Below are 15,728 nucleotides of genomic sequence, written 5' to 3' on the forward strand. Positions count from 1 at the left end.
ACAGAATAAATCAGTCGTTGTTTGGACGGCGGTCTTCAAAGATCATCGGGACACCAATAGGTAGAGGCTAAATGTCAAATGTGTCGATATTTCAATCTCCTCTGTCCAGCCTTTCAGCACGGTGACATCGCATATTTAAATTATTGCTCAGTGTCAAAGAGGGGAAAGAGCAAGAGCACCGTCGGCATCCTTGTGGTCATACCTTCAGTAATGTTTTGACACCATGGCAACCATGACATGAAACCTAAGTCACTGAACAAGGTCCCTCAGAGCTACCGTTGTAAACGTGAGGAGATATAACACAGTATTCGTTAGAGTTGAGGTATTCAACTGCTAAAACTGCAAGAGGACATCAGGTGGACGTCCCCTTCTTGCTGTTTCTGGGTGAGTCATGCTATGCTAATGAAGCTCGGGGTGTAGACGGTTTGTTTGTCCTCACCCCACACTCACTTTGTGTTGCATAACAGTATTGCCACCGCTGCTGGGAAGGGACATTTAAATGAGCTGAGACAGAGAGGGGGAGTAGGAAAGAGAGGGGAGGAGGAGGAAGAGGAGAAGAAGAAGAAGAAGAAGGGTGATGGAGGTGATACATAGGCTATAGGCAAAATGTGGTGAACGTGCAAACAATTTTATTAAATTATGTGACAAAAGAATACAGTTGAGAGAATAAAGAGTCCTACACAGCTCAACAGTTACAAGAACCCGAGGCCAAAGTGAACTTTCTTGACACTTGTGCTTCATACTGGAGAGAGAGAGAGAGAGAGAGAGAGAGAGAGAGAGAGAGAGAGAGAGAGAGTGCCAGCAGGTTGCTCTCAGCAGTGTCTTTTTTACATAACTACAGCAACAACATCAACTCCAACTTGCAACCCAGTCTGGTCCCGGCGGTCCGGTCAGGCAGCACGAGGCCAGGATTGGAGGTATCTCTGTAAGCCATGCGCTGACGTCAGGCCACATGAGGGCACATGGAACCAGACTAAAGACCCCCCCCCCCCTCCCCCTGTTTCCACTGCGGAAGAATGTTGCTCTCTTGCCACAGTTTCCGTGAAATCGCTGCTCGGATGGCAGATAGTTATGCAAATTGTGTTTATGGAGGCTTGTAGCACTTCACATGAGCCGGCCCCAGGAAATCCATCATAGCCTACTAACCTGACACTCCTCAGACTTTAGAAATTTATTTCATCATTAACTGGACACCGGAAAAAATACGCAAACTTCCACATGAGCTTAGAAATCCTTCACATTTCACACAGAGGGAAAAACACCCACACGCTTCACCTAAAAGTCACATAGCCTACAGAAAAATGTTAAGAGTTCAGCCTTCTGTTGGCTATCATGTTGTTTGTCTATCTGCTATTTCCCAAAATGTCTAAAGCCAAATGCAAACTTCAACAAGGTTAAAAGTATCATTTATAGAAACACACATACAAATCTGACACACTGGACTATTGATTCAGTCTCGTTACCGGTCATGTGATTGAATAATATAAGTGCTGATAATCATAGGACGAAACATAAAGAGGCTCTACCCGAAGGAACATTGCTACCCTGAAGGTTCACAACAGCTGAACAATGAACAGGCGAAGAAGTCATTCATTCTGTGAAAAAGGTCGCCATGGTAACATTCACCAGAAGATCTGCAGAGCCCTTTTAGATTTTGACTGAATAGGACTCAAGATGGGTCGTTGGTGCAGGAGAAATTAATTGTCAGCCTAAAACTTCCAAGAAGCAGCAACAGACACGAGAAGGGGAGAGCGATGCTTCATCCAGGACTCCAGGGTAGATAACTACTGCCCCCTGTCTCCTGTGTGTTATTATTGCAGCCAGAAGGTCTTAAGGTCTGTCCCTCAAGTTTCAATCGTCTCTCTCGCTCTCATCTCCTTCAGTGGCTCTTCCGTTCATGGCCTCTACCCTGGCCATCAGCAGCGGCAGGTTGATGGCCAGGCCCGGCGCCTCCTCGTCAGAATCCTCATTTGGAGGGTAGAAGCGCTTTGCCTTCGCCAAAAAAATCTTCAGCTATATCGAGATACAGGAGACGGTCCTAGAGGAGGGAGAGGAGGAAGTGGAACTGAATGTACTTAACGACACACTATGGGTATTAAAAGTGGCAGTGTCCTCTACTGCATGCCAACCTCTGTCCTCCAGTGGCTGTGATCGAAACCACTGGTAGAATCTTGATGCATTTATATTTTGACCGAATCAAAATGACATCACAATCAGAATACATTAAGAAGGCAGATAAGATAAGATAATGCCCTAAGCTTTAGAGATACATGATTCAATGGATACACATAGACCTACTTGACATAACTAATTCTAATGAAAGGACTTCTCATTGTGGCCTGGAGCGCAGGGATGGAGTACACACTCCCACATGTTGGTTAGGGTCATTATTAGGATGAGTGATGTGTCTCACACTACCCAGATCACAGTGAGGGCACTCTCACTCGAGGGGTTGGTATGAGTTCAAAGTTCACCAGGATGAGGAGGTATCTTTCTGGAGGTGGCTCTCTTCTGGAAAAGACCGACGTCTCCGTGTGGAGCATGTGCAGCAGCTCACGTGCTGCCGGGGCGTTACGCATACAGTCATGTGAGGCTCCAGCAGACACATTCAGCCATGAAACCTGGAAAAAAGAAGAAGCCATTTCTGGTTAGTTTGTATGAAGAAGTGAATATCTGTCCAAGCCCTCCTCTGTCCAGCATTACCCAGGTTCTCCAGGATGCTCTTCCATTTCTCTCTGACTTCTCGACAGGTGTCTCTCATGGCCTCGATGTCAACACTTCGGCGATAGCCCTAAACAAGAAAAGGTCAACGCTTTAGAAGAACCCATTTATTTGAGCTTGGTGTAACTTCTCTCATAGGACAGGCTCGCCATTGTACTACTGCCCCAAAGCTGGTTTGAATAACTGATTATAATAAGTGTTCACAGCTTTAGATGACTCGCTATTTATGTTTTATGTCTCATGCACTCATTTGACTCCTTTCCGCCTCAAATCAATAGATTTTATAGTTGTTTTACACCAGTTGGAGTAACTTTTTTACAACGGTGCAAGTTGTTAATGGTTTGCCAACTATTATCTCTCTCTCTGTGAATATCGACGAATATTTAGACCTATTCTCTCCACATCTTCCCTCACACACCGTGGACCCCATGCGGGTCTTGGTCCTGGCCTGCAGCAGGCCGTAAAGGACCCGGTCGTCGGGTCTCTCTGAGTGGCTCCGGTCGCCGGGCTCACTCCACAGGTTGGTCTCCTCATCACGACGCTTCCGGACTTCCTGGTTAAAATAGTCCAACGGATCCTGGCTGTGTGGTCGGCAAATACAGAAGCACAGTTAACACACTTTCACACACACATCAGTTGAGATACACTTGACGATCACTTATTGAAACTATAACATATATGTGTTGTATTCTTCTCTAAAGATGTTTAACTGATATGCGTATGATAACAATATTCATGTATTAAAATGGCATGTGGTGTTTCTGGCCCGTCATAATGTCTTCTTACGGTAATAAAGGCTGCTTTTCATCCTCATCTTCGTCGTCGTCGCCAGCGCAGCAGCAGCAGAACTTCTTAAATGCCGAACCCATCTAGAGTCAGTGGGCAGTAGGTGTTCACGAGGGTTGATAATCCATGGGTAAATCTTTGTCACAGTTCTTTGGCTTGCAGAACAACTTCTTTGGTTCTTCAAGCTGAGATTCCAGTGGTGAGTCTGATATGCATAAACTCCAAAATGTCTCTCTATCCCTGAGGGTGCTCTGAAGAGATTACTGAGAGGACAGGACCGTTCTCACCACCTATGTTTAAAAAAAAGATTTGGCAAAGTCAGAAAAAGTATAGTCACAACATGCGGTCCACGAGAATGAATCTCATTGATCTGGTTTGACTCTCAGGAGAAGAGTGTTTGGTAAAAAATGACCAGAAAGAGGAATAAAAAACAAATGTCACTGATCCCCAAATCCTATACTAATTGTCATGTTCCCACATCCAGGGCCCAGCCACGGCTCCACGTCCAGGAGAGGGTTGTCCTCCAGATCGCAAGCAAGAGTCCGGTCAGAGACGCTCTGGCAGATGGCAGCGCTGGGACCGGTTCTTCTCTTCAGCCTCACACGGAGAACAATGAGACCAGTGAGACGCTCGATGGATCGATTATAAAAAAACACATATTTACAGACCCAGCGCCTCAGAAGACAGTCACAACATAATTATGTGAGCTGCTCCACAGCTCGTCCTGAAGCATTGTGTTCGGCCTCGAGGACAACACGTGTCCTCCTCAACAGGAGCTCCGATTACACACTCTGCATCCACTACAGACGATGGCTGTGTTGATTTAAAGACTATTTATTGCCATCAGAAGTCTGCCTTGTGAACTCGTTGCTACAGTAAGCGTGTGAAATTCAATTTGATAAACAACCTCTATTTCCATGGGTTTTAATATCTTTTTTTCATTCAAAGATAACGTGAGTTAATCAATGAAAAAAATTGTGTTTATAAATATTGATGTTAAGAATATTAGTAGTTAGTAATTAGTAGTATTGAGTAGAAACAGAAGAATTCACATCTTTGTTATTAACGTATTTAAGCCAACAATGTAACATGTGATGTAACTTTATGTAGTACTTTATGCTACAATCTATTCCACTACATCTCAGAGGTAAGTGTTGCACTAAATCCACTGAATTTATCTGACAGCTTACTTTGGAGATTTAAATTATTCATACAAAATATATTCAACCAATAAATCAGGTTTTACTTTAGACTACTAAACGACCCAGCAACATTAAAGTTATGAACATATTAATGGGTCAATAATAAAATCCATATACTTGATGAGGCATAAGTACTTTTACTTTTCGTAAATGTCCATGTAAATAGTTTTGTACTTTTACTTGAGTGATATTTAGAACCCATGACTTTAATTGTCACTAAATATTTTATTTACACTGCACTTCTCCTTAAGTCCAGATGTACTTCTTCCACCACCGTATGGTCACATTACTTTACTAGAATATATATTTTCTTTCACACACTTAATTTCCCGGTTCAGTCAATGTGTAGGGTGTGCACCGTTTCTGCTCTCTGGCCAAGATAAACACTAGAAGTATTTTTCGACCAGGTAAACCTGAACACGCACACCTCTCTCGAGTGTGAAGGTGACTAACTGCTCAGCCATTTAGATTATAATTAAGGATACGCTTTATTTATAGCTGGCTTAAAAGTGTGTGCCTGTGTTGAGCAACCAGGCTTAACCAGTTCATACTTCAGCTAACAACTTCATGATTTAGGCATTTTGGAAAGGAACACAAATGCAGTCTTTAGTAATTATTACTTTAATAATCATAATCAGCTGCAATAATTAAACTGCAGCCTGCCAACTAACACTAACCGAGTGGTTATACCTACATGTATTTGTTTTCTCTGACTACAGTTGGTGGCACTCCTGTGACAACAGCTAGTGGCCCCTGCTGGCACCTATCTCCACTTAAGGAGAGGAAGTGGAGATATTATTCCACTGATAAATGGAGTTGAATTATAAGAAAAAGGATGATTTATTTTAATTATTTTACCCGATTGTTGTAAATGAATATAAAAGGTTAGCCTAGGTTGGTTGGACTTTAAATTGCCCGTAGGTGTGAATGTCCACCCACTCAGCTCAGCACCTTCTTTTTTAAATTTGTAAATGTAATTGCAAATGTACAATTTCATAAAGTGTCAATAAGTGACGGAAACAAACATTTAAACTAACATACCGTTGGCTTGCCTGTCCTGACGCCTCGTTTTCTCCAAGACATTCGGTATCCCCGGCTTTATTTCAGTCACAATAGGAAACATTTAATAATCTCATATTCATACATTTATACAAATAAATAAAAGCAGGAGGTCTGTGAGCAAGTTGAATGAGGGTTGGAACACGGCCGTGAGTTCATATATTTTATTAGACATAAGACACTTGTTAAGACTTAAAAACTGTTGGTCAGTATTCCTGTGATGGATTTAAATTAACATGTGTGAAGAATGATCCCTAGATACATTTAAGGTATTATAAAAAAAAATAGCAGGCTTCATATACGTACAGTATAATGTGACGGTATTCAGCATTGATTTAACAGTATAACAAATGCAAAGAAAAAGAAAAGGCTGACATGTAACATTACTCTGATAAAGGCACCAAATTGTTGATGGCATTAATTTATTACATTTGAAATGATCTCACTACAATATGTAGCTTAAAATCAATCCTCAAGTTATCCAGTTAAATCTCAATAGCCACTTGTTTTGGACTTCATGAGAATAATAACCAGACTGATCACAGCACTCAGAAACACCCGGGCGTACAAAGTAAAACGCCTCAAAGTTCTGACGATGTGACGAATGACCACAGAGTCAGAGCCTCACGACTACACACATCCAGCTCAAGTTGTTTTGTGTCTCGTTTCGCAAGGTTGAAAAGAACAAGTCACGCTCTTTGGTTCAACTCGTAGTAACTGGACCTCAGTCGTCTGCCAGTTTAATACCTTTGCAACAGGAACAGCACCGAGCGTGCACACCTCCGCCATGGCGTGCTCTACCTGCTGCAACGTCGAATGTGAGAAATAAAGTGGATCTGCCCTTTGATCTGCATGCGCTCCAAGATGTGATGGATTCATCCTCGACTTGTTTCCCTTCCACCGAGTATCGTGAACATCAGGCTTGTGGACTTTCTGTAATCCTGCTGACAAACAACATGAAACACGAGCTCCTCGGCAGATGTAATGGTACACCTGGAGTTTCTGGAGGTACAGATTTTGAAACTGAGCTAAAACTTACGATAGAAGTGTCATTTCTAAAAGTCTAAACACAACATCATGCTGCATGATGTAACAAATAGAAACAAACTAATTCAGGGTCAAAATCCCAGGGCCTGACGGGAGGCCAGAAAAAAGCCAATGTCAATCAAATCAGCACATGAACAACTTTTGATGACAAATGATGAGTCATCGATTTCACCGTAAGGCCACGGAAGGTCATCAGCACCAAAGATACCAAAGTACACGGCGACCTAAATAATGAACACCATCAGCATCATTTTCAGTCGTCTTCATGAGTTTGATCATTCCACACAGATTAATTAACAGCTGCCTGATCTGCGTCCTGGTTTACTTTCCTGGCCGATCCCAGAGTGCAAAACAAAAAGCAGTATTTAAAGCCCTCAGTAGAAGTTAACTGATGGATTTGTTTGCACCCGAGCATCGGACGTCGACCTAAAAGGCGTTTTCGTGCGTGTCGGTGGAGTCCCGATTAGACTGCAGGTGACTTCTCACCCCGCCAATCACAGAGGAGTAAAAAAAAGAGTAAAAAGGAGTACAAAGTGTGGAAATAACTTTACAAAGTCAAATGTAAATGTTAGTCGTAAATATGGCCGTGAGGTGCGGATCTGTTTAGGGCTGGCGCACCGGAGAAAACCGAATAAGATGATGAAGTAAAAACAGACGCAAAACAAAATCTCAACAATAAACAAAAGGCAGCAAATCAACGTCTAACAAAGTGCGCGGTGAGATGAGGCCCAGAGATGCTTCACGAGACCCAAACAGGGAGAGGCTTCGACTTCCTCACCAAAGTCTTCCCCCGGCCTCAAGATGACTCCGCAGGTTCGGGGAACACAGTTCTCACTGCACGGCTAAACAATGACAGGTCCACGCAAACATATGGACGCGGTGACGACTAAAAAAAGAACTCTTCTTCTGCTGTGACTGAAATGTCTGCCGTCTCCTGTGATTAGACGTCACGGTGGCACCTCCCTTCAGCCTTCGATCCTGCTACGCCCGGTTCTAGGGTCCACTTCGAGAAAACAGGAGCGGCGCCTCTCCACCCGCGCGGTTGGACGCCCCCCCCCCTGTACTAGGTGTGCTGGTGGGAACGGAGGGAGGGCCGCAGCTCGGTGACACGCTGCCGCAAGTGGGACACAAACTCAAACATGGTGGCGGCCAGACTCTGATGGATGAGGTAGCGAGGCAGTCGGCCCTGAGGACACACAAACGGGGAGTGTTAATCCGGTACTTCGGCCACATTTCTTTATTTAAATTAATGCATTTTTGTTCATTTTTCCAGGGTCAGTTTTCCTTTTTATAGCGCCATATAATCACCCATTGGAAAATTCCGTACTTACTTTTCCAGACTTTTTAAGACCATATTTGACATCGGAGCACAAATAGATAGATTTCTATTATGTTAATTAATTATTCTAAAATCTAACTGTGTGACTGATGATCATGTTTGACTTATATCCATCGACTTTGCGTCGTACTTCAATTATTTTCAGGTCTAAATTTCGGTTTGCTCAGTCAAATTCTCACCAGCAGCTCAAAGACGCATGCGTCTCAGTGTGCACTAGAATTAAAATGTCCATACTTGTCTTTGATAGAATTAGGTTATCAGATTCTTCTTTACTTGCAAATTGAGATGAGAGCAAATAAGAGGTTTAAAACATGACTCCATTCCTGTTTTACTCTTCTGTGATACAGACAATTCGACTTCAAGGCAAAAGTGCTCTCTTGTTGCCTCGACTGGCCGACGGTGAGAGACTGCCTCCGTCTTCTCACCTTTAGGTCCGTGTTCAGCACCCAGATGAAGGTGCAGACGGACGGGTTACTGCTGGATTTGAGGACCGCAAATCCTCCTGGACCGTTCTCTCCCCTGAGGCCGACAACACGAGGCAGCGGAGAGGAAAGAGAAGTTAAAAATAATTAAACCAACACAAATCCACGTTTGTCCAAATCGAGACGCCGCTCATGGTCTGACCTGACGTAGCGGCCCACTGGAGGTTTGGCGTCGTGGTTGGTTGCCATGCCAGCCGACAGGTAGCAGTCTTGTTTGCGCTCCACTCGTCGAACGTTAACAAAGTCCCTGAAGAAAGAAAAATCCATCGGTCAATCAATTCCCTTTGTTTCAGACTCGCATGAGGATAAGACAACAAGCCAGAGTCGACGGGAGGATGAGGAGCAGCCTCAGCTCCAAGCCCGTGGTGCCGATGTACCTCGCAGACACAACTCCTCCTGCTGCTCCAGACGACACGTCATATGACACCAGCGTGTTGTCGTCAACCCTCTGGAGGATCTGAGGAGGCGGCAGAACGCACCGTCACACGTCGGCACGACACGACCAAACAATAAAGGGCATTCAGAATGCAGATGTCACCTGGCAGGCAGCGATCGTTCTGTTCCACTGGACCATCTTCTCTGGTTGCAGAATCACCTCCTGATACACGAGCTCGGCGGGACACTGCATGAAGGCCTGAACCCACACAGAAACACAGGTTTGAAAATGCCCCCATCTAACTTATTTTACAGAGGGATTTCCTGAGTTACACTTGTATTGTAATGTCCTTTCTAAGCTAACTGGCTAGCTGCTCTTAGCTCTGGAGGACCGTCTGTGTATTTATGCTCTTCATAGTTTCTATCTTGGAGGAACATTTTTAGAATCAACACGCTGCTCTAGAGAATAAACATAAAAACCTGACTCAAAACACATCTCAACACAGTCGATGTGTGATAAGAGTTAAATAAACATGAAGCTGTGTTGGTTGTGACCAAGCCTCTTTTATCATTTTATAATAATATTACAAGTTACAGTGGTAAACCTTTGGGAAAACAGAACCACATAAATAGCCCTCAGCTCATTAGCATGACGTAAATAGCATTCTCTCAATCAGCCTCGCTAACAGGAAGAAGTGCGTCTGAAGCATTAGGGAGTTTCTTTAATATCAGCAGTCTCGATTATTTCATCACGCCCTCTAGAGGTGGTTTGAAGACTTGCGGGCAAAGGGCGCCTGATGTTAGAAAGGATTGTGAGCGCTTCACTGACACACAAATACAGTATTTATGGTCGTAATATGACTCATTTGGATCGCTAATGTGTGAACACATCTTCACAAAGCGCTGATGTACCTTCAGAATGAAAGTCTTTCCATGGAAGGGGATCTCCAGAGAGTAGACCGAGTCGCCCATGTCCTGGAATGAAACGACATGCGGTGAGTATCGCGATGCTTTCCCTTTCATGCCAATGTTTCTCTGGAAAACTAGAGAAAAATCATTTTTCCGTGGGTAAATATTGATCCCCCCTTTTCAATTGAAATTTCGTAAAAAGAAACGAGTTGAACTAGAAATGAGCAGAAACCAAACCGGCAGTGAACAATGTGGTGAGAGTTGGGTTTCGATTAGTGTTTGAAATCTTTATCTAGTTCCGCTAAAATATGGGCTCTCCCAAATAACTCACGGAATCTTCCATCTGAGACGTCATTATGAATGAAATGTCTGTCCTGCATCGTCACTCATCAGTCATCATTTACATCAACACCAATATATCTGCAATATGCTAATATACTGGTCCAACTCAAGCACATTCAATAAAACATTCTTAGTGATTAAATAGTAATCAAACCCCCAAACTCATGTTTGACCTAAACTACTTGGAAGTCAGACACGTCGTCGCCGCTGGATGAAAAGACCAGGCAGCACGTCATTTAGCACTGTCGTTGTGTAGATGTGTAGACGTGTAGATGTGTAGATGTGTAGATATGGAGTAGGCATGTAGTTGTGTAGATGTGTAGTTGTGTAGATGTGTAGTTGTGTAATTGTGTAGATGTGTAGTTGTGTAGATGTGTAGATGTGTATATGTGTAGATGTGTATAAGTGTAGATGTGTAGATGTGTAGATGTGTATACGTGTAGTTGTGTAGATGTGTAGATGTGTATACGTGTAGTTGTGTAGTTGTGTAGTTGTGTAGATGTGTAGATGTGTAGATGTGTAGATGTGTACATGTGTAGTTGTGTAGATGTGTAGATGTGTAGATGTGTAGATGTGTAGATGTGTAGTTGTGTAGTTATGTAGATGTGTATACGTGTAGTTGTGTAGATGTGTAGTTGTGTAGTTGTGTAATTGTGTAGATGTGTAGTTGTGTAGATGTGTAGATGTGTAGTTGTGTAGATGTGTAGTTGTGTGCGTGACCCAAACTCAAAGGGGAAGAGAGCCACTTCTCTGTTGCAGTCACACTTTCTGAAGATGAATCCAACGCTCACATTGTTCTTTTCAAACTTCCAGTTCTCCTCCTGGGCCAGGATCTGCTCCACCACCGACATGGCCTCCCGCCCCTGACTCACATACTCCTTCTCCTGGAACAAGAGAGGAGCAAACAGATGCCCGTCATGATAAGGGGAGGAGTCAAACAAACAAACAAACAAACAAACAACCCCCCAGACTGATGCAGGTACCTGTGAAGTGACCGCTCTGCGTCCAAGACCCTCCTCGTCCAGATCTTCGTCCGAGCCTGCAGGCACAAGTTTGGAGCCAAAAGTCAAATTGAGGCTCAGATGAGAATTGTTCCAAAGATATTGTAGAGAAGCGACCCACTGAGAGTCTGTACTCGGGTTTAACAAGAACCGATCGATGGAGACGAGCAACCGTCACCTGCGATGGATTCAGGCGGAGAGTAAAACTGTCCGTCTGAAGCAGCGTGGGGGTAGATCATCGTGACTCGTTCACAGGCTGCGTTCACCGCTGCCAGGTAGGCTGATGTCAAAGGAGAACATGGGTTTGTTTTCTTTTTTTAAAGATGAAAAAAAAAGGAGAAGCACATTTTTGTGGAGTCGTGCTTTAACTGGTCAGGAATCCGTCTCTCACCTCTCTCATCATCGGCCTCCTGGGTGAGCACCTTGAAGTCAAGGAACCACGTCTCCAGCCAGGCCACCACAAACGAAGTGATGGGTATCACATAGCCAAAGGCATTCTGGGAAAGCAGCTACGAGGAGACAGAATACAAAATTCATTTATTAGCTCATCGTCCGGAACCGACGGCGTTTATTACTGGCATGAATGCAGAAGTGAAACGGTCTTTGTGGTTTTGACTGATTTGTTGCAACACACACGTATAATAACTCCACGCACGCACAGACACGCACGCACACACACACATCTAGAGGGGGACACTCACGGTAGAGACGATGACCTTAACAACGAGGAAGACGCTGGTCACTAGAGTGGTGAACTGAGGAGGAAGGAGGATTTACATTTGTGTTGTAATTCGTGTGCAGACCTTCCAATAAGAGATACGACATTGTTTGACGTGTGTGCGTGGTTCACTGTGGCTGGTGTCACTTACCGCTATAACCCACCAATGCTTCAACCGAAATGCAGCGTAACCCACTTGTAGACACAGGAAACGAAACAAGGCGAGCAGCTGAGACGAGGAGGAAGGAGCAGAAGAGTCAGATGAAAACCAGTGAAATGTACACAGACTTGGATTGAGCCACTCACAAAGATGTCAAAGAAGGAAGACTTGTAGTTATAAAGGACGACTTCATTTTTCAAGCTGTCCCAGATTGAGCTGGAGATCTGCGGGAGAACAGAGTCCACATCAGAGTCTCACTCATCACTGCGCTGGCAAACGGGGAAAAACACACTCGTAGAAAGCATGTCGTCCTCTGACTGTTGAGCCCAAATGAAAACTCACATTCAGCTCAATAATCCACAGAAGGGAGATGAAGAGCAGGTCGAAGGTCACGAAGAGACAGAAGGTGCGTCGGACGTCAGAGATGGCCTTGCGCTCGGCGGGTGGTACCAACAGGTACGGGAGGGACAGCGACGTAGAGAAGGAGGCGTTCAGGGAGCCGATGCCAGGGAGGCTGCCCCCGAGCTCCCCGTAGTCTCCACCTGGCATTCCTGCGGTGAGTCAGGAAACTCCCGCTGCTAAAAGATGATAAAGTTATTATAAATGGGGAGAATGTGCATGAAAAAGGGTTATCACTTATACATTGTTCACCCAATATGAAAAGTAGTTTATATACTCAGCTACTGCTTTTCTTTCCATGCTAAAGCAGGGGATAAAGAACAACACACGTGACACGTTTGAGGACCGCTCAAAACATGTTTAATCTCAAGATTACACAGGTCTCATCTCTCATCTTCATCAGAGCAACTTCTTCATGAACATGTTGAGTGTGTTGCATTGTGATTAAGACTTTAAATGCGATGATGTTTAAAAAAAACACAGTGAAGCTAAATCAGTCGAGTGTTTCAATTGTCTCTTGAACTATTTCTCTACTATGAACTTAAAGTAACCAGGAGGCATCTCCGGTTCACCGAGTCCACGTGACATAGAGGACGGTCACCAGCGTTTGGGTCAGAGGACATGTTGAACGTGTTGTTCCAGTGGCTTTGGACACAAACACTCTTCCTCTTCTCACTTCTCCTATATAAACAAATAACTGCCTCTACTTCAGTAACTGTCCGAGGAGCTAACAAGCTAACAAGCTAACTCTCTGCTGTCAGCCGGCGTTCACCATTAAAACCACAGACAGCAACAACAACCAGGCCGCTGGCTCGCTGCTGTAAACAAACACTGATTCAACGATGTTAGCTAACTGGCCAAAGACGTTCGCTGCGGCGGGTAGCTTCACGTCACACCGGCTAACTCACGTTCGTCTCCAGCAAGTTACACCGAGAGGAAAACAAGTGAGCAGCTACATGAAGTTTAACTGTGAAACAAGGAAATGAAGTTAACGCATGTGCGCATTTAATTTGCTCATTTAAAGCTCAGTTTAAAGCAGTAAACTCACTTGGTTTAGCGCATGACCATCGCTTCGCGTTACCAGTCTTCCGGGGCTGACCTTCCAGAGAGTAAATGTGGCCGCAAGATGAACACATCCGTCATTTCAACGCCACAAACAAATACAATCACGTGCACAACTGCATATCGTTTTGCGCTGAATGGAAAAGAAAAGTAAACATTTAGCATGTCAGAGCGTGTGTGGAGGAGAGCCCACCAAGAAAAGTACATACATCAGTGGTTATCAGCTAATTAATTAAATTAAATTGTTACCACATATTTCATACATATTTGTATACTTTTGTTTATTAATGAACACTAAAATACCATTAATACGAGTAATGCAGCCGTAGTGTATGACGCATTTAGAGCTTTCAAGTGGATAGTAATGTGTATTTTTTCTTCTTTCATTTAAAGATTAGTACGTTGTATACTATCTACACTACAGCCTTGAAGATTTAATAAATTATGTAACGTCTGCCTTTGTAAAGTTTTAATCCTGAATACACACTGCCTTCTGGTGGGCACAGTTCATAACGACGTAGCGATTGCAAGTTTTATTTTTGAATGTCTAACCGGAAGTAATACCATATTATTATGTCCAACTTGACACAAATAGGCTGTAGTTACTCACTTTGACCGCTAGAGAGCAAACAAACAAATGATTCGATCGTGAATTGAAGGCTGGAACAGTAGCTACTAATATGTAAACAGAAAAGTGGATGGTTCTCTTCAACAGTAACCAGTAGATAACAATGTAATCTTTTAATTCAAGACGCTTTCTTTATTTCTTTGCAATTGCTTCAGTTTGGTCACTTACTCTAAAAAGTATGTACTGCAATTTTGATTTTATGTATTGCAGTTCTCCTCTGTGACCACTGGAGGGCAGTGAAGAATTCTAAGTACATAAATCAACCATAGTCTCCGAGAGCAGACTGCAGGATGATGACTTGTTCGCCTCCAGGAGCCTGAAGCGAGCAGGTCAGACTGTCGCTGACCGCTCTCACCCGGGACACACACTGTTCGAGTCCCTTTCCTCTGGCAGGAGGCTGCAGTTCACCAGGACCAAGACCTCACGCCACAAGAACAGCTGTTACTGGATCAATATAACTGTTATTGGATCAATCACAAACAGCCCCGAATATAATAAAAAGTAATAAAGTAAAAACATGTAATAGATTAATAAAAAGAAGGAAAAGTAAGTTAAAAAGAAATAAAGTAAATAAAAAAGTAAAAAAATAATAAAAAGTAAAATAGTAAGAAAAAGTAATAAAGTAATAAAAAGTAAAAAGTAATGAAAAGTAATAAAGTAATAAAATAAATATAAGTAATAAAGTAATAAAAAGTAAAAAAGTAATAAAAAGTAAAATAGTAATAAAAAGTAATGAAAAGTAATAAAAAGTAATTAAGTAATAAAAAGTAATGAAAGCTTGAAGAGGACCAATGGCTGAGCAGCTTAAGGAGGACCAATGGCTAAGGATGGCGGAAAACATTTTTCTACTGAGCAAAGCAACGGAGATAAGCCACGCCCCCTCACCGACACGATTAAACCACAAATAGTTGGGCGAGTAAACTCACGTGAGTAAGCGTTGTCAGTTCTGTTTTGACCGGGTTCATACACATGCTGACAAATGAATGTCAACATGTGTATGAACCCGGTCAAAACAATTATTAGTTATTAACTACCTTCTGGTTATTTTGCGCTGTACATTTATATATTTTCCACTGATTTGGCAAGAGAACCAAGATAAGATAAAACCAAATGTGAGAAAGTCACGCAAAAATGTGATATAAACATTCTCTTTTTACAGTACGAATAGAGCTTCTATGTCTAAATAAACAGTTTGTTTTTATAGTATAATTAGAGCTTCTATGTCTTAATAAACAGTTTGTTTTGATAGTATAATTAGAGCTTCTATGTCTAAATAAACAGTTTGTTTTTATAGTATAATAAGAGCTTCTATGTCTTAACAGTTTGTTTTTATAGTATAATTAGAGCTTCTATGTCTTAATAAACAGTTTATTTTTACAGTATAATTAGAGCTTCTATGTCTTAATAAACAGTTTGTTTTTATAGTATAATAAGAGCTTCTATGTCTTAACAAACAGTTTGTTTTTATAGTATAATTAGAGCTTCTATGTCTTAATAA

At 42.7% G+C, this 15,728-nt stretch overlaps 2 protein-coding genes and 1 long non-coding RNA gene across 4 annotated transcripts; 1 reads left to right on the forward strand and 2 right to left on the reverse strand.

Annotated features, from left to right (window-relative positions):
• Positions 1-271: 271 nt before the first annotated feature.
• On the forward strand, positions 272-4,081 carry LOC130188918 (uncharacterized). Its single transcript, XR_008830677.1, has 4 exons — positions 272-384; positions 3,109-3,241; positions 3,655-3,706; positions 3,992-4,081. It is a non-coding gene; the product is annotated as an uncharacterized LOC130188918 (long non-coding RNA).
• mreg (melanoregulin) lies at positions 608-3,997 on the reverse strand. The gene is given in 6 exon segments (XM_056407484.1): positions 608-2,004; positions 2,006-2,038; positions 2,475-2,621; positions 2,684-2,791; positions 3,140-3,302; positions 3,508-3,997. Coding segments are annotated over 6 exon segments (708 nt in total). The 5' UTR covers positions 3,591-3,997; the 3' UTR covers positions 608-1,830.
• A 1,837-nt stretch (positions 4,082-5,918) lies between the features above and the next one.
• stard3 (StAR-related lipid transfer (START) domain containing 3) lies at positions 5,919-13,698 on the reverse strand. 2 transcript variants are annotated; one of them, XM_056407971.1, is made up of 16 exons: positions 13,589-13,622; positions 13,449-13,507; positions 12,484-12,719; positions 12,288-12,365; positions 12,133-12,210; positions 11,965-12,018; positions 11,655-11,772; positions 11,442-11,543; positions 11,246-11,301; positions 11,054-11,146; positions 9,924-9,986; positions 9,175-9,270; positions 9,014-9,093; positions 8,779-8,883; positions 8,580-8,673; positions 5,919-8,001 (listed from the first exon to the last, which is right to left on the reverse strand). In XM_056407971.1, the coding sequence occupies exons 3-16, from the start codon at positions 12,688-12,690 to the stop codon at positions 7,879-7,881; spliced, it is 1,347 nt and encodes a 448-aa protein (XP_056263946.1). In that variant the 5' UTR covers positions 12,691-12,719; positions 13,449-13,507; positions 13,589-13,622; the 3' UTR covers positions 5,919-7,878. The 2 variants fall into 2 exon arrangements, with proteins under 2 accessions (XP_056263946.1, XP_056263945.1); XM_056407970.1 differs by lacking the exon at positions 13,449-13,507 and having other exon boundaries at positions 13,589-13,698.
• Positions 13,699-15,728: the final 2,030 nt, after the last annotated feature.

Source organism: Pseudoliparis swirei, chromosome 23 (assembly GCF_029220125.1).
Source record: "Pseudoliparis swirei isolate HS2019 ecotype Mariana Trench chromosome 23, NWPU_hadal_v1, whole genome shotgun sequence".
Lineage (NCBI taxonomy): Eukaryota > Metazoa > Chordata > Actinopteri > Perciformes > Liparidae > Pseudoliparis > Pseudoliparis swirei.